Genomic DNA, 24869 nt, shown 5'->3' with positions numbered 1-24869 from the left:
CCTTGTGCCCTGTACTATACATACTAGTTCATTTGTGGGCAAGCATGTCATGACAGCCAGATTCCCAGTGCCACACGTTGTCTTGGTGGCCTCATGCTATTGCCCCAACAGGGCATACCAGTACAGTGCTTTCTGGGAGCAGGGGAGTGGCCTTTATCTGGTATGTTTGACAAGGCTTGCACCTTTCCCTGATACTGCAGGTCACACGAGGCATGGACTGTTAGGGAGTTCTATAGAGGCATTACTTCTGCTGCTCCTGAGCTTCAACTACCCCTGTGGTGAAATCCCAAACTGGCATTTGGCAGTGCACAGTTGTGTTGCCCAACCATTCAGGACAATAAGGGTGAAGAATCCCTTATCGGATGAAACTAAAGTGGGAATGTTAAACACTCCACATGTAAATGTCCAAAGTGGAATTGGGCAAGAATCCTGAATCAGGGGGTTCCCCCCAAGCTTTTCCCCTCCAACATAAGGAATCACAGCAGGATTTGTTTAGCTGTCTGTTTGAATTTGCCTCCAACAACTAAAAGCCCAAATCCAAAGGTGCCAATTTTGGATTAACCTCAGGGACTTCATTACATCCTTGCATTGCATTGCATCCCTTCAGGCATGAGGGGGAGACAGCTGGCTCTGAGCTTGCAGTATAGAGCTCAACAGAAATCTATGCACATCCAAGAAAACGTTCCAAGTTCCCTACTCAGAGGAACCCTAAACCTAGCAGCAGGGAGCCATAGCTATAGGAACCATAACCCTAGGGTGGGAAGTCCTACCCAGACAAACCCTAACCTTAGGTTAAAGTGCCCCAGCTATACAAACCCTAACCGTACTCCAAGTGCCCTACCCATGGGAACCCCATCCCTAGCTCCAAGTACCCTACCCATAGGTACTCTAACCCTAGGGTGGGGAGCTGTGTTCCCTCTAACCTGCATGGTCAGGTGGCTGCCCAAGAGTGATTCAAGTGCTGTGCACTTGATTAGCAGAGCCATGCATATCCTGCAGTGGGTGTTCAGGTGCCTCTCCTCCCAGCTGCTTTGCAGCCACGTTGCTCCGGCAGCTGCTTCTGTGGCTGTGCAGAGCGAGGGGCACTGATGTCAGGGTGTCCAGCTTCCCCTGCCCCTACACCGCATTTCCACAGAGCAGGGAGAGGGAACAGGGCTCAGGACTCGCAGCAGCTCTGAGGTCAGAATGAACTTTCCAGGCCATGAGTGCCTTAAAGAGACACCATGCAGTCTTTCCAAGACTTCCCCAGAAGCCAGCGCATGTGCTCTCGCACACATATACACACTATCTCTCCCCCTTCCCATGTACCTTATCTCTGCAGAGCAGGGGAGGAGGGACAGGGCTCAGGAGCAGGAGAGCTTTCAGTGAGTGCCTTAAAGAGACAGCGCATAGCACCTCACAAAATTCCCCAGCAGCCAGCACAGTCTCTGTGTGTGTCGTGTCTTTCATACACAGTCTTTCACACTCACCTCCCAACACATACTTGTATTATTATTGTTGTTTCTTCTTGGTACTTCCTGAAGTGCACATATAATCTGGGTAATTTTATTCTTTCAGAGTGTATTATTTTAGTTTTTTGACTGGTCTGTGCATTTCATAATTTTTATTTTTCTTACACTTAAATTTAATTCTTTGAATAGTGAATTCTAAAATGTCAAACCTGTCCTGGCTGGAGTAATTATCCCTATGGTAACTTAAATATACATTATATCTCGGTTTTTTGTTTCTACTGGTGGCACACATCTGCACATTACCTCAGTGCACATAAAATGTATTCCACACATGGATGGAAAAAATTAAAGGGAAAGTGGGTGGGGACACCCAGAGGAACCCCAACCCTAGGGCAGAGTCCCACTCATAGGAGATCCAACGCTAACCCTAGTTCCAGGTGCCCTACCCATCAGGGCCGCCCGGGGAGGGGGCAAGAGGGGCAATTTGCCCCAGGCCCCGGGCTCCGCAGGGGCCCCCACGAGAGTTTTTTGGGGCCCCTGGAGCGGGGTCCTTCACTCACTCGGGGGCCCCAGAAAACTCTTGCGGGGCCAGGCCCCAGAGCTTCTTCCGCTCCCGGTCTTCGCTGACAGGGGAGCCCTTCCGCTCCGGGGCGGAAGGACCCCCCACCATCGCATTACTGCCAAAGTGGGACCTACCGCCGAAGTGCAACCCGCTCTTCGGTGGTAATTCGGCGGCGGGGGGCCCTTCCGTTCAGGGACCTGCCGCCGAAGTGCCCCGAAGACCCGCGGGCGGGGGCCCCCCGCCACCGTATTAGCGCCGAAGAGCGGGCTGCACTTCAGCAGCAGGTCCCGCTTCAGCGGTAATTCGCCAGCGGGGGGCCCCCGCCACGGGTCTTCAGGGCACTTCAGTGGCAGGTCCCAGAACAGAAGGGCCCCCCGCCGCCGAGCAGGGCCGGCTCTAGACATTTCGCCGCGTGGGGGCCCCCTGCCGCTTGCCGGTCCCATGGCTCCAGTGGACCTCCCGTAGGCATGGCTGCGGAGGGTCCGCTGGTCCCGCGGCTCCGGTGGACCTCCTGCAGGCATGCCTGCGGATGCTCCACCGGAGCCGCGGGACCAGCGGACCCTCCGCAGGCACGCCTGCGGGAGGTCCACCGGAGCCGCCTGCCGCCAATGGCCCCAGGAATCCTCTGGGCGGCCCTGCTACCCATAGAAACCCTAACCCTAGGGCAGAAAGCGCTATCTGTGGGAACCCTAACCCTAACTCCAAGTGCCCTAGTCATAGGAACCCTAAACCTGGGCAGGAAACCCTACCTATAGAAACCCGAACCATAGCTCCATTTCTGATACCATAGGATCTCAAACCATAGCGTAGTGAGCCCCACCCATAGAAACCCTAACCCTATGGTGGCACATCCCACCCATAGGAGTCACAATTCTGTCTCCAAGTACCTACCCATAGGAACCATAACCCTACCTTCAAGTGCCCTACTGCTTCCATACAAACGGACTTCACTAAAATAAGACAGGAAATCTACATTAATCACTTCACCTCTCTACAAAGGAAAAAGGACTGTAAGCCGTCTAAACTCCTACCTACCTCATGGGGCCACAACCGTGGTACCCCCAACCCACCCAGCAATATCGTCAATCTATCCAACTACACACTCAGCCCAGAAGAAAAGTCTGTCCTATCTCGGGGACTCTCTTTCTGTCCTGCCACCCCCACCAACATGATACAGTTCTGCAGCGATCTGGAAGCCTACTTCCGCCGTCTCCGACTCAAAGAATACTTTCAGGACAACGCTGAACAGCGCACTGATACACAGGTACCCTCCCACCAACAGCACAAGAAGAAGAACTCCACATGGACTCCTCCTGAGGGTCGAAACAACAGTCTGGACCTCTACATTGAATGCTTCCGCCGATGTGCACAGGCAGAAATTGTGGAAAAACAACATCGCTTGCCTCATAATCTAAGTCGTGCAGAACGCAATGCCATTCACAGCCTCAGAAACCACCCAGACATCAAAGAGGCTGATAAAGGAGGTGCTGTTATCATCATGAACAGGTCTGACTACCAAAAGGAGGCCGCCAGACAACTCTCCAATACCAAATTCTACAGGCCACTTCCCTCAGATCCCACTGAGGAATACACTAAGAAACTGCAACATCTACTCAGGACACTCCCTACACTAACACCAGAACAAATCAACATACCCTTAGAGCCCCGACCAGGGTTATTCTATCTACTACCCAAGATCCACAAACCCGGAAATCCTGGATGCCCCATCATCTTAGGCATTGGCACTCTTACTGAAGGACTGTCTGGATATGTGGACTCTCTACTCAGACCCTATGGCACCAGCACTCCCAGCTATCTCCGTGACACCACTGATTTCCTGAGGAAGCTACAATGCATTGGTGACCTTCCAGAAAACACCATCCTAGCCACCATGGATGTAGAGGCTCTCTATACGAACATCCCACACACAGATGGAATACAAGCTGTCAGGGACAGTATCCCTGATGATGCTACAGCACAACTGGCTGCTGAGCTCTGTGCCTTTATCCTCACACACAACTATTTCAAATTTGATGACAATATATATCTCCAGATCAGTGACACAGCTATGGGCACCCGCATGGCCCCACAGTATGCCAATATTTTTATGGCCGACCTGGAACAACGCTTCCTCAGCTCTCGTCCACTCACGCCCCTTCTCTACCTACGCTACATTGATGACATCTTCATCATCTGGACCCATGGGAAGGAGTCTCTGGAAAAATTCCACCACGATTTCAACAGCTTCCACCCCACCATCAACCTCAGCCTGGACCAATCTACACGGGAGGTCCACTTCCTAGACACCACGGTGCAAATAAGTGATGGTCACATTACCACCACCCTATACCAAAAACCTACCGATCGCTATGCCTACCTTCATGCCTCCAGCTTCCATCCCGGGCACATCACACGATCCATTGTCTACAGTCAAGCACTGAGGTACAACCGCATCTGCTCTAACCCCTCAGACAGAGACCAACACCTACAAAATCTCCATCAAGCACTCTCAAAACTACAATACCCGCACGAGGAAATAAGGAAACAGATCAACAGAGCCAGACATGTACCCAGAAGCCTCCTACTGCAAGACAAACCCAAGAAAGAAACCAACAGGACTCCACTGGCCATCACTTACAGTCCGCAGCTAAAACCCCTCCAACGCATCATCAGGGACCTACAACCCATCCTGGACAATGATCCCAAACTTTCACAGGCCTTGCGTGGCAGGCCAGTCCTCGCCCACAGGCAACCTGCCAACCTGAAACACATTCTCACCAGTAACTGCACACCGCACCATAGCAACTCGAGCTCAGGAACCAATCCATGCAACAAACCTCGATGCCAACTCTGCCCACATATCTACACCAGCGACACCATCACAGGACCTAACCAGATCAGCCACACCATCACCGTTCATTCACCTGCACATCCACCAATGTAATATATGCCATCATATGCCAGCAATGCCCCTCTGCTATGTACATCGGCCAAACTGGACAGTCACTATGGAAAAGGATAAACAGACACAAATCAGATATTAGGAATGGCAATATACAAAAACCTGTAGGAGAACACTTCAACCTCCCTGGCCACACTATAGCAGACCTTAAGGTGGCCATCCTGAAGCAAAAAAATTTCAGGACCAGACTTTAAAGAGAAACTGCTGAGCTTCAGTTCATTTACAAATTTGACACCATCAGCTCAGGATTAAACAAAGACTGTGAATGGCTTGTCAATTACAAAACCAGTTTCTCCTCCCTTGGTTTCCACACCTCAACTGCTAGAACAGGGACTCATCCTCCCTGATTGAACTCCCTCATTATCTCTTGCTTGCCTGCATATATATACCTGCCCCTGGAAATTTCCACTCCATGCATCTGATGAAGTGGGTATTCACCCACGAAAGCTCATGCTCCAAAACGTCTGTTAGTCTATAAGGTGCCACAGGATTCTTTGCTGCTTTTACAGATCCAGACTAACACGGCTACTCCTCTGATGCTAGGGGCTTTGGAGATCAAATAGCGAGGAGACTCTCCCTGCTGCACACAGGAGAAAGGGAAACTTTGCTGATTCATTCAAAACCACAGCTCAGTAAACAAAGGGCTCTGCAGTAAATAAATATACACAAATGAATATGCCTTTACCTTTTCCTTTACAAGTTCTATGGTAGTCCAGGGAGGGCCAAGGGAAAGGTTGCGCTGAAAGCAGTCTGTGTTTTGATACAAAGATTAGAGCAATACTTCGCTTCTGTAGATCTCAGAAGTCTTTACAAGAGTGGGTGAATTTCAGATAGGGAAACAGAGGATAAAACATTTGTCTAAGCTCCCACATCTACTGAACAGCAGAACTGGGAACAGAACCTGTGTCATTGGCATTCCAGTAGCTGTATCCTATGTATGGCACCATACTACCTCCCTCACAAGTGTTGCTGTTCATCACATGACTACTATCACAGCAAGTGATGAGATCATGAAGGAGATGCATATTTATTACTAGGGCCTCCTTTTTCCAAAATTCTGCAGATTAGTAAAGTTCTTGAGAATGCACTAACCGTCACTGAATTTATGCTAGCATTTTCTTGTATTATAGTAGTATGTAGACACCCCAGTTGAGAACAGGGCCCGTTGTGATAGGGGCCATGTATATACATAGTGAGATCATTCCTGAAGAGCTCACAGTCTAAGTCAACCTTATTTACACAAGGCCATACATTTTAAGTGACTAGCCTCAAACCCCAGGGAATTTACAGCAGAAGTGAAAGTTGAACCCAAAATCCCAGTCTAGTGACCTAATCTCATTCACCTACAACACTGCAAAGCATGAACTGCCTCAGTCATCTCAATGACAGATCAACTCAAACCTATTAAGGTTTATGGTACCTATTAATAGCTTAAAATGTCAGCATTGTTAAAGTTATCAGCAGTGAAACAGTTAACACAAACATTCACTGAATGTGTGTGTGTATGAATTGCTACTGGAGACAGTGGCATATTGCGCTATTGCAGTCGGAAGGCTGGCAGGTCTCAGGGGATACTGAAGAGTGGAATTAGGAATTTAAGCTTCCCAAGACATTTCAAGTCACCTTTATCTTTGCCCACAAACAGCCTCTCCCCAGCACTAACAACCTTGAATTCCAAAATTCCAGTTGACCTTCTGTACCTACCCAGGGTACCAGATTCCCCAGATTTCCACTACCAAGGTCTGTCAACCTCCAGTTTCTCCCATGACAGCTTCCAGGATGCAGTTTTGTATTGGCAATGCAAAAATCTGTTGCAATTAATATGAATTCAATTTGGTATGAAAGTACATGAGGGACATGGTACGGTTTGCATTACTCATATCTTTGTCTAGCATACCTGAATCTGCCACATGATTCCCAGTTTGCCACAGAACTAATCAGCAGATTGTTGTCAAAACCAGGGGGTTGTGTCACAGATTTTAGGTCTAATTCACTTCAGAGTACAAGGGTCTTGGTCTACAACTCTGTCATGGTGTCTACATGGTGATTATAGCTAACATTTAGGATACCAGTTTGAACTGGGCCCCTGTCTGAGGGAAGTCAGAGGTGAGAAGTATAAGAGTGAAAAAAAATGTATGTCAGTGGAAACAAAGATTTTCCCTGGTATATTTCTCTTGTTGGAACTAAGCCTGCATGTTAGCCTCAAGGCAGAGGCTGGGTGTAAGAAACATTCTAGAAGAGAAAACATGTCCGTCACACTCCTCTAAAAAAGCCCTCAGCAGTCACTTTTATGCCACTGTATGGAAACCCACACTATAAAAAGACCCCCTCAAAACTCTTCTTTCCCCAATGTGAAAGAAATACTTATAAATAAGCCAGCCATTCCCAAATGCAACTTTCCTACTTATTTTCTTGTAAAAAGTCACTCATTAGGAGGGTTGGGTTTTTTTGTTTTGGTTATCTCCTCTTGTTTTCTTCATAATACCATATACCTTGGTATATCTCCTATGCAAAAGGAAACAGTGGACTATGGAACATTGGGCCAAATTCAACTCTAAACTCTCATTAGCATTACTGCCACCAGCGATGAATTTGGTCCCATGTGTTATTTGCAGGGTTCTGCAAGGATTCTTAAAGAAAACAAGACATTCCCTTAATGCAAACACTGACAGGGACACTGCAGTATGAAAAGAAGCTATTATTAACCCTAACCAGTCATTAACTGTATCACTGACGGGGGTCATGACTGCTTCCATGCAGAGTTAAGCATGGAAACACTGGACTTCAGAAAGCACACACCAGATATGCTGGGCAACAGCACAGGTGCATTTTGCTGGCATGTTACACCACAGTGAATCATTTAAAACCAGAGTCTATAAGACTGAATTTCGACTAGGCCACACTGATGCAGATTAGGAAGTGAATGTGGATTGTAGTAAGTATGTATCTGAAGACATATCAAAACATCTGTTTTCCACTGTGCTGCATTTCCCCAAGGGATGGTGACCAAGCTTCCTAAAAGCAACACACTTTATGCCTCATCCGAAACTACTTTCATATGTGTGCATTGGCACTAATACAGCCATGCTCCTCTAGAATCTGTCCAGCTAGCAAACCGGGCTCCAATTCTCCTTCACACATATTGACATTTACTGGAAAACAGAATCACAGGGGAGGTCTCACACAGCCTCTTTACCATTTGCTTTATCTGTCATCTCCACCTGTCACCATTTCCCTTCCCTTTAGAGAGTTTCCCCTGCTATTGTTCAGTTAAACAAAATTTCTCTTCCTCCCATCCCCCAATGTTTGGCCTCGATTATCCTCGCTCCTCTTTCACTCCAGGTTGGGTAGTCTATAGCAACCTGCAGAGATGCTATAGCCTTTCACAGACCTCTGCTAGGCCAGATGTCCTGTTGTTTCTAGTTACTGTCTCCCATTTTATTCCCTACCTGTTAGCTTTTGATACCTTAGTTGTCATGAGTTTAAAGGGGGAGGAGGAGGAGGAAGACATTTAAGGTCAAATTTATAAAAATGTGGGTCTAAGTTCAATGCAATCTGAGCACCACCAATGCGTATTGACTTCAGTTAGAGTTGGAAGCAGTGAGGGTGGGGTACGAGTAGGTAAACTAACCTAAACTCTATAATCTCCCAATGAGAAGTGAGTAAACTGTTTACCCTGGACTCCTGGGTGAATATGCTGATCACCTCCCAGGCTGGAGTCCGAAGTGCACGCACAAGTAATAGCATGCATCCTGGTGGAAGTTTCTTTTTAAATCCAAATTTTCAAAATTGCAAAAACAAAACATTTGATTAAATCTGTCAATATTTTCTCCATTTTTCCCAAGCATTACATTTTGAAATTGTTTTGTTACAAATGCCACCAAAATTTTTATAGTTTAATATCTTAGTAGTCCCTTCTTTCCCTCAGTCTTTCAACTAAGTCGAGACACTAATTTATTGCATAGAATCACGTCAACCTCTAATAGCTGAGGTCGGGATAACAGCCTGCTTACAAATATGGAATGGTGTTATGCCATTAGGTCACATGGGAAGGGGTTTTGGAGCTGAAAATCCTAGGTTCAGTCTCTGATGAACGAGGAGTCCTTGTGGCACCTTAGAGACTAACAAATTTATTGGAGCATAAGCTTTCGTGGGCTACAGCCCACTTCATCGGATGCATGCAGTGGAAAATAGAGTAGAAGATAAATATATACACAGAGAGAACATGAAACAATGGGTGTTACCATACACACTCTAACGAGCACTCTTGCCCGCTGGTAATAGCTCACCTTAACTGATCACTCTCCTTAGAGTGTGTATGGTAACACCCATTGTTTCATGTTCTCTCTCTGTCTATGTATGTATATATAGATATATATCTTCCACTGCATGCATCTGATGAAGTGGGCTGTAGCCCACAAAAGCTTATGCTCCAATAAATTTGTTCATCTCTAAGGTGTGACAAGTACCCCTGTTCTTATCATCAGCAGGATAATGATGAATGTGACCATTGTGACAGACCGATCATATCCTGAACAAACAAATTAAGATAGCTTTAATGAGTTAAGCTTAACCTTAACCTTACTAAATTAAGGTTAACACCTTTGGGGTACATTGTATTAAAAATGCAGTTGTGTATGTTGTGGCTTTGAAGGTAAGTGTGGGGGGGATGCTAATGAACTTTCTCTGTTATCAGCCTTTGAAGCCAGCTCCCTGAGGAGATGTGTATATACTAGTTCAAACTGAATTCTCCAGAGACCAACAAAGGCAATACATTTGGATACAAACCTGGGATTTAAGCGGACTCAGGGCCTTCTTCCTGACCCAGTAAACAGACAGGACCCTCCCTGGTCCACAGAGGGCCTCAGTCTTTAGGAGTGGATTGGTCTGAGACCCCCATGAGACTGGATGCTTGTTCTGAGCTGAAGCTCTGAGGAACTTGTGACCACTAGAAAGTCCCTAGTGTGGGGTCCTGAAAGGCCATCTATGGCTGAGGTCAGAACAGATCCTCAAGCTCACCACTTAAAATTTTCAGCACCCGTGGTAAATGGGAGTCTGACAGCTATCATGTTCCTAATTCTGTGCTGATCATGCTTTCTGAAGACAATATCCTATATAGCCCATCAAAAGCAACTATTCATTGTTGTGTTGGCACTGGGATAGCATCTCTTGTTCTATGGCTGAATGTTTTATTTCCAGTTATTCTATATATTTATCAGATTTGTCAGGTCATCATTTCATAATCACTGCTGGGTTTCTTTCAGAGCCAGTCAGAGAACAGAAAATTGCACCATGAACTTATCTGCCTTTTGAGTTTAGTAAAGCAACAAGGCATTTTGCTTTTTGCAAAGTCAGTTGGAAATGTGATTCTTCTCATTGCTCTGAGTAAGTTGGAGTTGTGGCGTGGAGGGGTCGTACGTGCACACATGTTCCACTCACAGTTCTAGCAATGAGCCCAACCAGCAGTGCTGGCTCGTAAGGAAGAATTCCCTTGAAATTGGAAATAAGAAAAAGCAGGAAACCCTCACTTTAAATTAAGGATGCTTTTGGTTTTGAAAGGCCTGAGCTAGCTTTCTTTAAACAGTTAGTGGCTCAGGGTCTGATCCAGCAAAGCTGGACTCAGCTCTACTCTGAAAAGTCTGCTCCTATTGAAACTAATGGGAATTTTGCTTTTGATTTCAATACGAGCAGGATTGCATCTTAACGCCAGCCAGGTAAGAATCAAAAGCAGATCTTATCAAGAGTGGGATAAAACCTAGTCCTATACCATTTAAAACCAGAATCAGCCTTTGACTCCATAATAAAAAGGCAGAATTTAAATTTTAGGAACTTTCTAATATCAATACCTTGCATTTATATAGAGTCTTTTAGAAAGTATTCTCCCTCCCAAGCACTAATTCTCACCAGTATCCTTTCTAGGTATATAAGGTTATTGTATCCATTCCACAGAGGACCATACTAATGCTCACAGTGAATTAACTGAATTGCAGAGGCAGGACTAAAACTTGCCCTCCTGCTTTAACTTAGCTGGCAGAAGAGTCAATTGATCTTTGATTTAAATACCAGACTGACATTTCTCAGAGAGGGAAGAGACCTTTGCATTTCCTATTTCACTGAACTAGCTACACATGAAGGGGGGTATTCAACACCACTACACCGTAGTACTTGTGAAAAACAGCAGCTGTTCGCCTACGTTTTCTTATGTGATAATAGCTTTGGGGGCTTTTTAGATCACAACAGGTTTATGCATAAGTAAATAAACTAGTCCGTCACTCTCCACAACCCAGAGACATCTTGTGCCCATTATAACAGGTCTGCAAGTGAACAGACTAGTTTAGAGGGAGTTCCCTAGCAACAGCAAACCTCAAGAGAAATCACGCACTGAGAAATCATGCTGGATTTCCATCTGCTGGAGCTCTGCTCACAATTGTCCATGCACAAGCTGCTCTAGGAGCAGCTGAGTTATTAAACATGTGCCCCTTAGATATCAAATAGAAGCCAAATAAAAGTAGTTATAAATTACCCTGGAGTCAATTAAAATGTCTACCATGTTGTCCTCCTTCATCCTCTTCTTTTTCTACATGCTTCCCCCACCTCATCCCCACCCCCTGCTCTAGCTGTTGGCTGCAATTTAAAGTTTTAAAAATCCTTTATCTTTGTTTGGACAGCAAGTCAGGGAATATAGACCTTGGCTTCTGGTGTTAATGCAGATCACTGCATCACATACTGGCCAGCAGCCCATTGTGCCCCAGCCACCAATTTCATCAGCTCCCTTTCCCTTCCCCCTCCCAGAAGATTGCCCTAACAGCATAAAAATCTTTTGAAGATTTTATTGACCTTGAGCACACTATTCAGCATCCTTGTGATTCAGTTTACCCATCTGTAAAATAGAGTTTTAAATACCTACCCCAGTATGAAGTGCAAGGAGATTAGATGAAAGGTGCTATATATGGTAAAGTGCAACCTATTACCATCACCATGTAAGAGGAAATGTTTATTGGTTACATTCTGCACTTGCTCAGCCTATAGTTAAACTGCATGCTTGCCATGGTATAGCGTCTGCACAGGTAAACCAGAAAAAAGGCACAAAACAATTGTCTGCCGTTGCTTTCACGGAGGAAGGGGCAACTGACAACATGTACCCAAAACCACCTCTAAATATTTGTGTCTCATCAGGAATTGGGAGCTTAACCCAGAATTCCAGTGGGTGGTGGAGACTGTGGTCTGCAGAAACTGTGGGATAGCTATCCACAGTGCACCACTCCATAAGTCAATGCTAGCCACGGTAGTGAGGACACACTCCGTCAACTTAATGCGTTTAGTGTGGAAATACGCAATCGACTGTATAAAATACGTTTCTAAAAATCGATTTTTATAAAATCGACTTAATTTTGTAGTGTAGACATACCTTCATCAAGGGAAGTTTGAATTGCAAGACTGAGGTCCCAGTTATGAGGGTTTGCCTTGAATAAGAGATCTGGACATTGGATTATGACCTATTAACTGAATTCTAAAGGCACTCTTTGCAACTACAAAGCTCACCATCTCTGCTGTGAATCTGAACCTCAATGGATTGAACTCATGTCTGTATGTATACTGATCTTTTAACCGACTCTCACTCATTTTTTAATAAATTTTAGTTTAGTTAATAAGAATTGGCTGTAGCGTGTATTTGGGTAAGATCTGAAACAGTCATTAACCTGGGAGGTAATGTGTCTGATCCTTTGAGATTGGTAGAACCTGTTCTTTTATATGATGAAATAAGAATTACAGAAATTTTCATCATATTTAATGTGAGTACCTGGATGGAGGCCTGAGGCTGGATCACTTTAAGCGAACTGTGTTGTTTGGACATCTGAGTAACAAGTAAGGTAATAAAGAAGCTGTTTTATGCTGGCTTGGTGAATCTAAGTACTGGAATATCCACCAGCTTCATGGGGATTGTCTGCCCCATTTTTTGCAGTTCACCCTAATTGAGTGACCCCCAACTGGCTTCCCACTGGGACCCTGGTCACATCACTCACAATGCAGCTTATGGTGAATGAGCCCCCAAGCAGGTTTCTCTGCAGGACAAGGAAAAATAATGAGATGCAGACAGAGTAGGGTGACCAGATGTGCCCATATTTGGGGATTTCTCTTATATAGGCACTTATTACCAAGTATGAAAAAAATCAGGACAGGGATGCCTGTGGGGGGTGGGGGCAGGGGAGAGAGGGGGCAGTAAATCTGGTCACTCTAAGAGAAAGTGATTGGGCCACCAAGAATTCATTAGGCATGATGCTAAAACTGAAGGTCACAATATAGCCTACATTTCTTAGTTGCTCACTATGCTTTAGAACTTAAATGCAAACAGGTTGCGGGGAGGAGACTCTCTTAGTTTTCAAGCTTCTGCCTCCATATTGTCTCTGGTACTTATTCATTCCCATAATATTTGAGTACCTCATGATCTTTAATACATTTATCTTCAACACCTCAGTGTGGTAGACAAGTACTTCTATCCCCATTTTACAGATAGGGAAACCGATTAAATGACTTGCCTAAATTCACACAGGAAAACACATGGTAGAGCACAGAATTTAACATGGTTCTTCTAAGTCCCAAATTAGCATCTTAGCTTCTGGAACATCTTTTTCTCTGTAGTCATCTTCAAAGCTGAATCTAAAACAATGTTACCCCACGTTTTTCCTGACCCTTCCCTTTTTGTTTTAGCATGTATCTTCATCTATCCCCATTTGCATTATGCAAGGTATTAGAGAGCCCCTATCATGGTTTGATAGTTATCTGCTCTTCTCTGAGGAGTTACCAGGGCACAGAATCCATTTGCTATGTGATGGAGGCACAGCTGGGAAGCTGCTGGATGCCCTCTGCTCTCACTGAATTCAGTGAGAGATGGGGATGCTCAGCAGCTCTCAGCAACTCATGGGATGAGGCCCACAGTGCATAATAGCCTCTCCCTTGGGACTGCAGTAGAGGAAACTCCATTATGGAAACTTCACAGGGTTTCCTATCCTTCAGGCCAGTGGCTCTCAACCTTTCCAGGCTACTGTACCCCTTTCAGGAGTCTGACTTGTCTTGCGGACCCCAAGCCTCACCTCACGTAAACTACTCGCTTACAAAAATCAGACACAAAAATACAAAAGTGTCACAGCACATTACTGAAAAATTCCTCAATTATAAAATAAAAGCATAAATATTGTACTTACATTTCAGTGTATAGTATATAGAGCAGAAACAAGTCATTGTCTGTATGAAATTTTGGTTTGTACTGACTCGCTTGTGCTTTTTACGTAGCCTGTTGTAAAACTAGGCAAATATCTAGATGAGTTGATGAACCCGATGGAAGACCTCTGCATATCCCCAGGGGTCTTTGTACCCCTGGTTAAGGCTTTAGGCTGCGTCCCTCTGCCCCGCAAACATAGCAGCTAATCGGCAACTATGTTGCTAATTCTGTAAAAAATTATTGATGGCTTCCAGGCAACAGATGCATTTTCTGAGTAAGAGGTAGAAAAAATGGCTATATTTATTATGAGTCTGTGTCTTCATACCTGTCTTTTCCCTCCTCATAAGTACATGCACTGTTTGCCCAGCTCCGCTTGATTTATAAGCTGGTAGCCAGGCAGGATTCCTAACTAAGGTATCAGGTTGCCATGCTTCTTGTGTTTGAACTTTGCAAATTGCAAGTATCAGTGCACAGACTGATATTGGACAGTTGTCCCTTTGTCTTTATCAGAGTTAAAGGACCCATTCTTAGTGTCATGGATTGTGGTATTGACAGCAGATGGCTTGGGCCTTCAAGGGCTGAGCTTCCCAGACAATCTGAACAGGGTGCTGTGCAGCTCTTATTGTTGTGAAAAGCCTGGTGGAATCAAAGAATGAATAAAGTAGATTTCATGCAAACATCTAGACTCCTTTTCTTTTGGTGCTTAAAGTTAGCAGCTAGTGTGTGTCTCTCACCATAGCTTCTCTCCCCCAAAAACCCTAAGCTGCACCCGAGGCGTTGCTTTAGTTGTAGAGATCGATGGAGTAGGAGTTTTTCATATTTTAAATTGTACCAAATCTATCCTCATCATCCCTAGATCTCAAAGTGCTTTACAAATCAGATCAGTATTAACCCCATTTTACAGGTACATGGCAGTGAAGTGCTGTGCCCAAGGTCAGCCAGCAGGCCATTGACTAAGTCAGGAATAGAACCTGGCTCTCCTGACTACCAGACACAGAGATAACTAAGCTTTTAAGATAATAGTCCTGTTTCTGCTCTGCCCCCCCGCCCCAGGAACACATTCCTGTTCTGCTGTGGTGACACTTTACGCGTGTATAAATGTGTTCCTATTCATATACATGCTATATAACCAGCCTCACACAGGCTGGGGCATTGAAGAGTCATGTCTAATATGTGTAGCTTTCTACTTTTGCTTGCAAATGAATGGAAGAATTTCCATGGGTGAGTATGCTAACAGAGGGGATTTAATACATTTGCATGCAAGATGCTAAGCAAGGTGTCCTGTCCTTGTTAGGTTGGTTCCTCCATTTTAGTAACTATCCATGTATGAGGCTCACCTGGCATCAGCAATGTTACCTGAAGAGTGTTTTAGTACCATGTACTAAATTCTCACATATTGGCTATAATTAATCCTTTGTAATATCAGTGCATTCAGTCACAGAGTTCATGTTGAATCCAAGCTTTCAGATGCTAATCAGCTCTTCCCCTCACAGCCCCCCACTGCAAGATTTCCCTATATTTTGAGATACATCCAAAGTCAGACTAGGATGGACTTTGGGTTTTAAGTCTCCACTGCAGAAAGTGGAAAGGAAGCACCCAGGTAATGAAATAAACTTCCTTAAAATAGTGAGTCAAGGGGATAGAAACATATCATTTTTCTGATGCGTACAAAGCAGTTCACTTCCCTATATCTGAAAAGGCCACCATCTAAAAACCTCTGGCATTTTCAAAGCTTCCATCAAAGGAACTAATCTTAAAGATCTTCTGTTCCCTGGTCTATCCCTGCAAGATACTACATGCCAACTCCTGGGAGACATTGAGCTTCCTCAACTCCCACCAAAGTCTGTTAATGAAAAATAGAGCAATGAAAGCAATCACCATCTCAATAGTGGACAGAGGTCAGACCATGCCTGGGGAACTACTGCTTGAAGTTAATGTCCTTCAGCTTAGCCTTGTGTCGTTGACCTTCTCTGCTTGTCAAAAATTCATCCAAGAAATTCCCTGTGCCTTCCTCATTGCTTTATTAAATGGCTATTAATAAAAGGAAAATGCATCTTCAAAGTAAAACCACTGACTTACTGCTGTACTAACCAGCCTTTTGAACCTTCAGAGAAGTCCCCACAAAAATTTCTCCTTGTTAGCTTGCAATAAACACCAGAGGCCCAGTTCTCAAAAGGTCCCTTTGCATTGCAACAATGATGGAAAAAGACCTTAGGGTAAATGTTTTCCCATCTGGACTTAGTCTCCTTAAATCACTTGGGCATTTCTGAAAAATTTATTTTTAATCTAAATGGGAATCAGGCCCCAAAACTGTTCCATAAGGGAGTCCAAATGCATTCCCAAGGCAAAAGATTTGCTTTTCAGAGATTTTGCAAGTCCCCACCAGAGATGTTACTTCTGGGATGAGTTAGCTGTAACCAGGGAAAGGAATGCATCATCTTTTCAGAGACAGGAAAGTCATCCCAACTTCTCTTTAATATAATGGTGACATTTTAACAAGGGATTCTTCTTCCTCTCTCACTATCTCAATACTCAAGTATCAGAGGGTAGCCGTGTTAGTCTGGATCTGTAAAAGCAGCAAAGAATCCTGTGGCACCTTATAGACTAACAGAGGTTTTGGAGCATGAGCTTTCGTGGGTGAATACCCACTTCCTCAGATGCATGTAATGGAAATATCCAGGGGCAGGTATATATATGTGTGCTAGCAAGCAAGCTAGAGATAACGAGGTCAGTTCAATCAGGGAGGATGAGGCCCTGTTCTAGCAGTTGAGGTGTGAAAACCAAGAGAGGAGAAACTGGTTCTGTAATTGGCAAGCCATTCACAGTCTTTGTTCAATCCTGAGCTGATGGTGTCAAATTTGCAGATGAACTGAAGCTCAGCAGTTTCTCTTTGAAGTCTGGTCCTGAAGTTTTTTTGCTGCAGGATGGCCACCTTAAGGTCTGCTATAGTGTGGCCAGGGAGGTTGAAGTGCTCTCCTACAGGTTTTTGTATATTGCCATTCCTAATGTCTGATTTGTGTCCATTTATCCTTTTCCGTAGAGACTGTCCAGTTTGGCCGATGTACATAGCAGAGGGGCATTGCTGGCATATGATGGCGTATATTACATTGGTGGATGTGCAGGTGAATGAACCAGTGATGGTGTGGCTGATCTGGTTAGGTCCTGTGATGGTGTCGCTGGTGTAGATATGTGGGCAGAGCTGGCATCGAGGTTTGTTGCATGGATTGGTTCCTGAGCTAGAGTTATTATGGTGTGGTGTGCAGTTACTGGTGAGAATATGTTTCAGGTTGGCAGGTTGTCTGTGGGCAAGGATTGGCCTGCCACCCAAGGCCTGTGAAAGTGTGGGATCATTGTCCAGGATGGGTTGTAGATCCTTGATGATGCGTTGGAGGGGTTTTAGCTGGGGGCTGTATGTGATGGCCAGTGGAGTCCTGTTGGTTTCTCTCTTGGGTTTGTCTTGCAGTAGGAGGCTTCTGGGTACACGTCTGGCTCTGTTGATCTGTGTCCTTATTTCCTCGTGTGGGTATTGTAGTTTTGAGAATGCTTGGTGGAGATTTTGTAGGTGTTGGTCTCTGTCTGAGGGGTCAGAGCAGATGCGGTTGTACCTCAGTGCTTGGCTGTAGACAATGGATCGTGTGATGTGCCCGGGATGGAAGCTGGAGGCATGAAGGTAGGCATAGCGGTCGGTGGGTTTTCGATATAGGGTGGTGTTAATGTGACCATCACTTATTTGCACCGTGGTGTCAAGAAAGTGGACCTCCGTGTAGATTGATCCAGGCTGAGGTTGATGGTGGGGTGGAAGCTGTTGAAATCATGGTGGAATTTTTCCAGAGTCTCCTTCCCATGGGTCCAGATGATGAAGATGTCATCAATGTAGCGTAGATAGAGAAGGGGTGTGAGTGGACGAGAGCTGAGGAAGCGTTGTTCCAGGTCGGCCATGAAGATATTGGCATATTGTGGGGCCATGCGGGTGCCCATAGAAGTGCCACTGATCTGGAGATATATATTGTCATCAAATTTGAAATAGTTGTGTGTAAGTATAAAGGCACAGAGCTCAGCAGCCAGTTGTGCTGTGGCATCATCAGGGATAGTGTTCCTGACAGCTTGTATTCCATCTGTGTGTGGGATGTTTGTGTAGAGAGCCTCTACATCCATGGTGGCTAGGATGGTGTTTTCTGGGAGGTCACCAATGCATTGTAGTTTCCTCAGGAAATCAGTGGTGTCGCGGAGATAGCTGGGAGTGCTGGTGGCATAGGGTCTGAGTAGAGAGTCCATATATCCAGACAGTCCTTCAGTGAGAGTGCCAATGCCCGAGATGATGGGGCGTCCAGGATTGCCGGGTTTGTGGATCTTGGGTAGTAGATAGAATAACCCTGGTCGGGGCTCTAGGGGTATGTTGATTTCTTCTGGTGTTAGTGTAGGGAGTGTCCTGAGTAGATGCTGTAGTTTCTTAGTGTATTCCTCAGTGGGATCTGAGGGAAGTGGCCTGTAGAATTTGGTATTGGAGAGTTGTCTGGCTGCCTCCTTTTGATAGTCAGACCTGTTCATGATGACAACGGCACCTCCTTTATCAGCCTCTTTGATGATAATGTCAGGGTGGTTTCTGAGGCTGTGGATGGCATTGCGTTCTGCACGACTTAGGTTGTGAGGCAAGCGATGTTGTTGTTCCACGATTTCTGCCTGTGCACGCCGGCGGAAGCATTCAATGTATAGGTCCAGGCTGTCATTTCGACCCTCAGGAGGAGTCCATGTGGAGTTCTTTTTCTTCTGCTGTTGGTGGGAGGGCACCCGTGTATCAGTGCACTGTTCAGTGTTGTCCTGGAAGTATTCTTTGAGTCGGAGACGGCGAAAGTAGGCTTCCAGATCGCCACAGAACTGTATCATGTTGGTGGGGGTGGCAGGGCAGAAGAGAGTCCCCGAGATAGGACAGACTTTTCTTCTGGGCTGAGTGTGTAGTTGGATAGATTGACGATATTGCTGGGTGGGTTAGGGGTACCACTGTTGTGGCCCCATGTGGCAGGTAGGAGTTTAGACAGCTTACAGTCCTTTTTCCTTTGAAGAGAGGTGAAGTGAGTAATGTAGATCTCCTGTCTTATTCTAGTGAAGTCCGTTTGTATAGAAGTTTGGTTATTAATGAGAGTCTCCAGGTTGGAGAGCTCTTTTTTGATGTTTTCCTGTTTGCTGTATAGGATGCTGATCAGGTGGTTCCTCAGTTTTTTTGATAGAGTATGACATATCTCTCACTGTGGTCTGTGTAGTATGTAGATAGCAGTGGATTTTTTACCTTTAGTCCATTTGGTATGATGTCCATCCGTTTGCATTTGGAAAGGAAGATGATATCTGTCTGTATTTGTGCAAGTTTCTTCATGAGGTTGATGGATTTCCATTCCATACGGCTAAATGCAGTGCCTTGCATGGTGTCAAGTATCAGAGGGTAGCCGTGTTAGTCTGGATCTGTAAAAGCAGCAAAGAATCCTGTGGCACCTTATAGACTAACAGAGGTTTTGGAGCATGAGCTTTCGTGGGTGAATACCCACTTCCTCAGATGCATGTAATGGAAATATCCAGGGGCAGGTATATATATGTGTGCTAGCAAGCAAGCTAGAGATAACGAGGTCAGTTCAATCAGGGAGGATGAGGCCCTGTTAGCTCATGCTCCAAAACCTCTGTTAGTCTATAAGGTGCCACAGGATTCTTTGCTGCTTTATCTCAATACTGTTCCCTTTTCTGTCCCCGCCCCCTCCGCAAAATTATATGTATAAAGTAAGCAGCCAGCGCTAAATGACCTAACCACTATTCCTGATTCTATCACCCAGCTAAGAGCATATTTAACAAGTTCAGAATAGCTTACCAGTGGATTTTGTTCCCCAAGGTACAGTATAATCTGCCTCTGGACTGACTAGACCTTCACTTACACAAACACATTGGCGAAGGACTAACAAGACCTGTGCTAGGGTCTCTCTGAAGTTGCCAGCAGCTATTTCCACAAGTGTTGGCAGCTTATTTGGAAACTGGCACAGTTGTTGTATTATGTTTTTAGAGTAACCATAAGACAAGGTAATTCCTGTTTCAGGATCACCTGTGGCTTTCTGACTGCTCCTGCTAGCAAACAAGGAGTGGGGAATTGAGCAGGAAGTTTATCAGCAACTCACTGGGTGTGTACAGATCCAGGTTCAAGCTCCAGCAGTCAACTGCTCCACTTGCCAAGATATTGATTAGATAAAGGGTCCTGACCCTTTTGTGCTGTTTTTAGACTCTGTTGCTTGAGTTCTTTCTAGCATATCTATCAACACGTGGCGCAGCCTACAACATCAGAGGGTTTGTATTTAATATCCATACTATACGTTAGACAGATCACGTTGCCAGTCTCCTGGCTGATGCATGTTGTATGGCAAAGGACAATCATTTACCTTTCCAGAAGAAGGCTGTTGTCACCCAGAGATCTCACACAAGCTATTAATGCTGTTAAATGCAAATGTGTCTGACATACTGATTGTTCATTGTTATTTGCATCACGCTAACACTCAGATGGCCCAATAATTACACATTGTGCAAATACAGAGAAAGACGATGGCTTCCTTAGAAAGCTTGCAATCTGAAGTGTGAAAGGAAAACAGGTGCACATGCAGATAAAGTGGTTTGCCTATGACCACACAACAGATCAGTGGAAGACCTAGAAACAGAGCCCAGGTTGCTATCTTAGCCACACGGTGCGGCTGAGCCCAAGAGACAATCAGGGGCTTGTTCACCTGCACCTCTGCCAATGTGATATATGCCATCATGTGCCAGTAATGCCCTTCTGCCGTGTGTATTGATCAGACCAGACTGTCTCTACACAAAAGAATAAATGGACAAAAATCAGACATCAAGAATTGTAACATTGAAAAACCAGTAGGAGAGCACTTCAATCTCCCTGGACACTCAATAACTAGGGTGATCAGATGTCCTGATTTTGTAGGGACAGTCCCTATTTTTGAATCTTTTTCTTATATAGGCTATTACCCCACACCCCCATCCTGATTTTTCACATATGCTGTCTAGTCTCCCTATCAATAACAGACTTAAAAGTGGCCAATCTTCAACAAAAAAAACTTCAAAAACAGACTGCAGAACTGGAATTAATTTGCAAACTTGACACCATCAAATTAGGCCTGAATAAAGACTGTCTGGATCACTACAAAAAATAATTTTCCCCTTGTTGATACTCACACCATATTGTCAACTGTTGGAATGGGCTACATGCACCCTAACTGAATTGGCCTTGTTAGCACTGACCCCCGCACTTGGTAAGGCAACTCCCATCTTTTCATGTGCTGTATATTATACCTGCTTATTGTATTTTCCACTCCATGCATCTGATGAAGTGGGTTATATCCCATGAAAGCTTATGTCCAAATAAATTTGTTAGTCTTCAAGGTGCCACAAGGACACCTCATTGTTTTTACTGTTACATACTAACACTGATACCCCTCTGAAAACTGTCTCTTGGGTTGTTTTTTTCCTTCACCAGACTCAGAAAGGTAAGTTACCAATTGCACGCAAAGGGATACTGGCACATAGATAAGGCCCAAGAGAATATTACAAAAGCCACAGTTAAACATGTTTCTTTGAACATTTTTTGCTTCTGTTTTGGTTTTAACATTTCCTTTCATTGCAATGTATGAACTAGTCCTCTCCCCTGCTACACAGCCCCCTCATGGCCAGACATGGTGTAGCAGCTCTCTCACTTCTCTAGGGCCTCCCTGCTGAAGGTCGACGCAGCATATGAACTTTCTAATTCCAGAAAACTGAACACCCTGCCCACTGCCCCACTCCTTCCCTGAGGCCCCACATCTGCTGCACTCCTATCCCCTCCTCCCTCCGTCGCTTGCTCTCCCCCACCCTCACTCACATGCTCATGTTCACTGCAAGGCCCAAACAGGCATATTTATTGTTCTGACAGATGTATTATGTTAAGTTCAGGTTTTATTTGTTACAGGATGCTAGAGCTAGCAACAAAATAGTCAAAGAGGGTAATTAAAAAAAATGAAATTTCACAGTGGTTTTCATGATGATTCTTTCCTTCCCCTCTTCTCATTTTTTGTAACCAACTCCATGCTTTTTTTCACTGAAGTTCGTGTAATGTGTGTGTGGAATTAGGACCACACATTATCACAGCTGCATTATCACACATTAAAGGCCCATTCCTGAAGCCCAAATAAAAATCCATAGAGCACAACCACACTTGTCCAGATACCTATATAATTAAATCCGTAGAAACTGACTCCCACACCTACCTGCAGATACACACGTGTATTCATGTGTACACCTCTAGCATGCACTAACACAGGTACTTCCACATTAGGAACTAAACAACAATTGTAATATTAAATAGAGACCCCAACTAATATCAAGCCAATCAGGGCTCCAGGGTGATAGGTGCTGGATAATACACATAAGAAGAGAGAACTTATAATGTAGCTAGACAAAGGTGGGGCAAAATGTATCATACATTGGCTCTTCTGCAATTACTAGTCATTTTCTGTGTGCACAAGCCAGCAAAAGGAATGAAAGTCAAAGAGTTAGGCTGCAAATTTTGTTAACACAGGTATACACACATGCTGCAATATAAACACCTCCCTACACAAAGAGACAGTCTCTTACACACACACAATGCATGCACACACTTGCCTACACAGAGACATCTTTTCATACACTTTTCCAGAGGCTGCCTAAATCACCCAGATAAGAAGGGAGGAAGGTGGGCTGGAGAGGAAAAGATGGGGCTAGAGGTGGGGTGGCAGAGAGAGGATGGAGGGGGGGGAGGGAAGAAGCCAAAGATGAGAGCAGGGTAGGGGTGACAGGAGACAGTGAAGGAGAAAGGAGAGGCTTGGGGTGGGGGGGCTATGTGAGGTGATGGGGATGCAGAAGGCTACAGGTGCATGAGGATGTGGGGGGTGTATAGGGACATAATGGGAATGCAGCAGTGTATGGAGGAGAATGGGGTGCAGGGATGGAGGCTCTGGGAGGTGGAGAGGACAGGTGGGAGAGCGCTGTAAGGGGTACAGGGCTCAGATGGGTAGGTGTGGGGGGGCAGGATGGGATTGGAAGTGATACAGTGAGGAGTGGGGGTGGGACAGGGAGGGATTCAGTGAGGGGAATGGGGTGCAAGGGGGTAGGATGGGGAGGGACGGATGGATGGGGGCACAGACCCATTCCCAGCACTCGGCGATGGGGATACACATACCTCCAACTTCTGGGTGCCAGTGATGGGGCAACAGACCGTGGATCGCCGCAGGGCACATGCCGCATCTTGAGCCCAGCCACACGAGGAGAAAAGGGTCAGGCAACAGTGGGAGAAGAGTGCACTAGCAACCCCTCAACAACCACCTGCTGAGTGCTCGAGCGGTGCTAGTCACTGGAGCTGCTCCTGCTCCTTTTTCTGACCCGGGAACCACGTGCTCTGCAATGCAGTGGCTAGCAGGGAGCCTGCCAGCCCTGCTGTGGCGCTGCATGAACGAGACATTTAACAGCCTGGTCAATATCCAAAACCAGACATCTGGTCATGCTAACACAGCACCGTGGTGGTTTCTCTTCCAATGACTCAGCCTTCTGGGAAGGCCTCTCCTTCTGGGGTCACAACTGTCTGAACTAGATACCTCAAAAAAGTGTCTTTAACACAAACAATATCCTTCTGCTCTCTCTGGGGGTAGGGTGACTGGAACACCAGGTCGAAAAGGGATCCTGGCAGGTCCGGGCAGCACCACTGACTAAGCCATTGACTGTTCAGTGGGTGGCGGTGCCAGACAAAGGGCCTGGCTAGCTGGCTCCCTTCTAGCCTCCACACTGTGCAGCTTCTGTAAGCAGCAGCATGTCCCCCCTCTGGGACATGTAGGGGCAGCCAGCACACTGCCCCCACCCCAAGTGCCACCCAATGTGGCCAATGGGAGCTGTGGAAGTGGTGCCTGCAGACAGGGCAGAGCCGCTTGGCCGGGCCTCCATGTAGGAGCCGGAGGGGGGACATGCCGCTGCTTCCAGGAGCCACCTAAGGTAAGTGCTGCCCAGAAGCTGCACCTTGACTCCCTCCTCAACCCCCTGCTGCCCTCCAAACCCCTCATCCCCAGCCTGGAGCACCTTCCTGCACCCCCAACTCCTCATCCCCAGCCCCACCTTAGAGCCTGTAACCCCAGCCAGAGCCCTCACTCCCCCCCACACACCCCTCCTGCCCTCTGAACCCCTCAGTCCCAGCCCAGAGCACCCTCCTACACCCCAAACCCCTCATCCCCACCCTAGAGCCCACACCCCCAGCCAGAGCCCTTACCCCACCACACCCCAACCCAGAGCCCCCTCCTGCACTCTAAACCTCTCAGTCCCAGTCCAGAACCTCCTCCCGCACCCCAAACCATTCATCCCTGACCCACCCCAGAGCCTGCACCCCCATCCGGAGCCATCACCCCTCCTGCACTCCAACCCAGAGCCTCCTCCTGCACTCCAAAACCTCAGTCCCAGTCCAGAGCCTCCTCCTGCACCTCAAACAGTTCATCCCTGACCCACCCCAGAGCCTGCACCCCCATCCAGAGCCATCACTCCCTCTCACATCCCAACCCACCAACTCAGCCCTGAGCCCCCCATTCACCCTGAACTCCTCATTTCTGGCCCCATCCCAGAGCCCTCACTCTCTTTCCACACCCCACC

At 46.0% G+C, this 24869-nt stretch overlaps 1 protein-coding gene across 4 annotated transcripts in view; it reads left to right on the top strand.

Annotated features, from left to right (window-relative positions):
- Window positions 1-14840, top strand: part of SUSD1 (sushi domain containing 1) — a 142397-nt gene extending 127557 nt beyond the window's left edge. For 3 of the 4 annotated variants that reach the window (XR_007772992.1, XR_007772988.1, XR_007772987.1), the window contains one exon: window positions 9672-10707. Coding sequence is in view for 1 of the 4 variants with exons in the window: in XM_050943052.1 (XP_050799009.1) it covers window positions 14706-14826 (121 nt within the window). In the remaining 3 variants the exon portion in view is untranslated. Of the gene's footprint in view, window positions 1-9671; window positions 10708-14705 lie in introns of those variants that run through there. The other variant, XM_050943052.1, reaches the window with a different exon arrangement.
- The last annotated feature ends 10029 nt before the right edge of the window (window positions 14841-24869 follow it).

The sequence above is a fragment of the Gopherus flavomarginatus genome, chromosome 3, assembly GCF_025201925.1.
Source record: "Gopherus flavomarginatus isolate rGopFla2 chromosome 3, rGopFla2.mat.asm, whole genome shotgun sequence".
In the NCBI taxonomy this organism is placed as follows: domain Eukaryota; kingdom Metazoa; phylum Chordata; order Testudines; family Testudinidae; genus Gopherus; species Gopherus flavomarginatus.
Note: the sequence above shows the minus strand (reverse complement) of the source record. Positions and strands in the feature narration are given on the sequence as shown.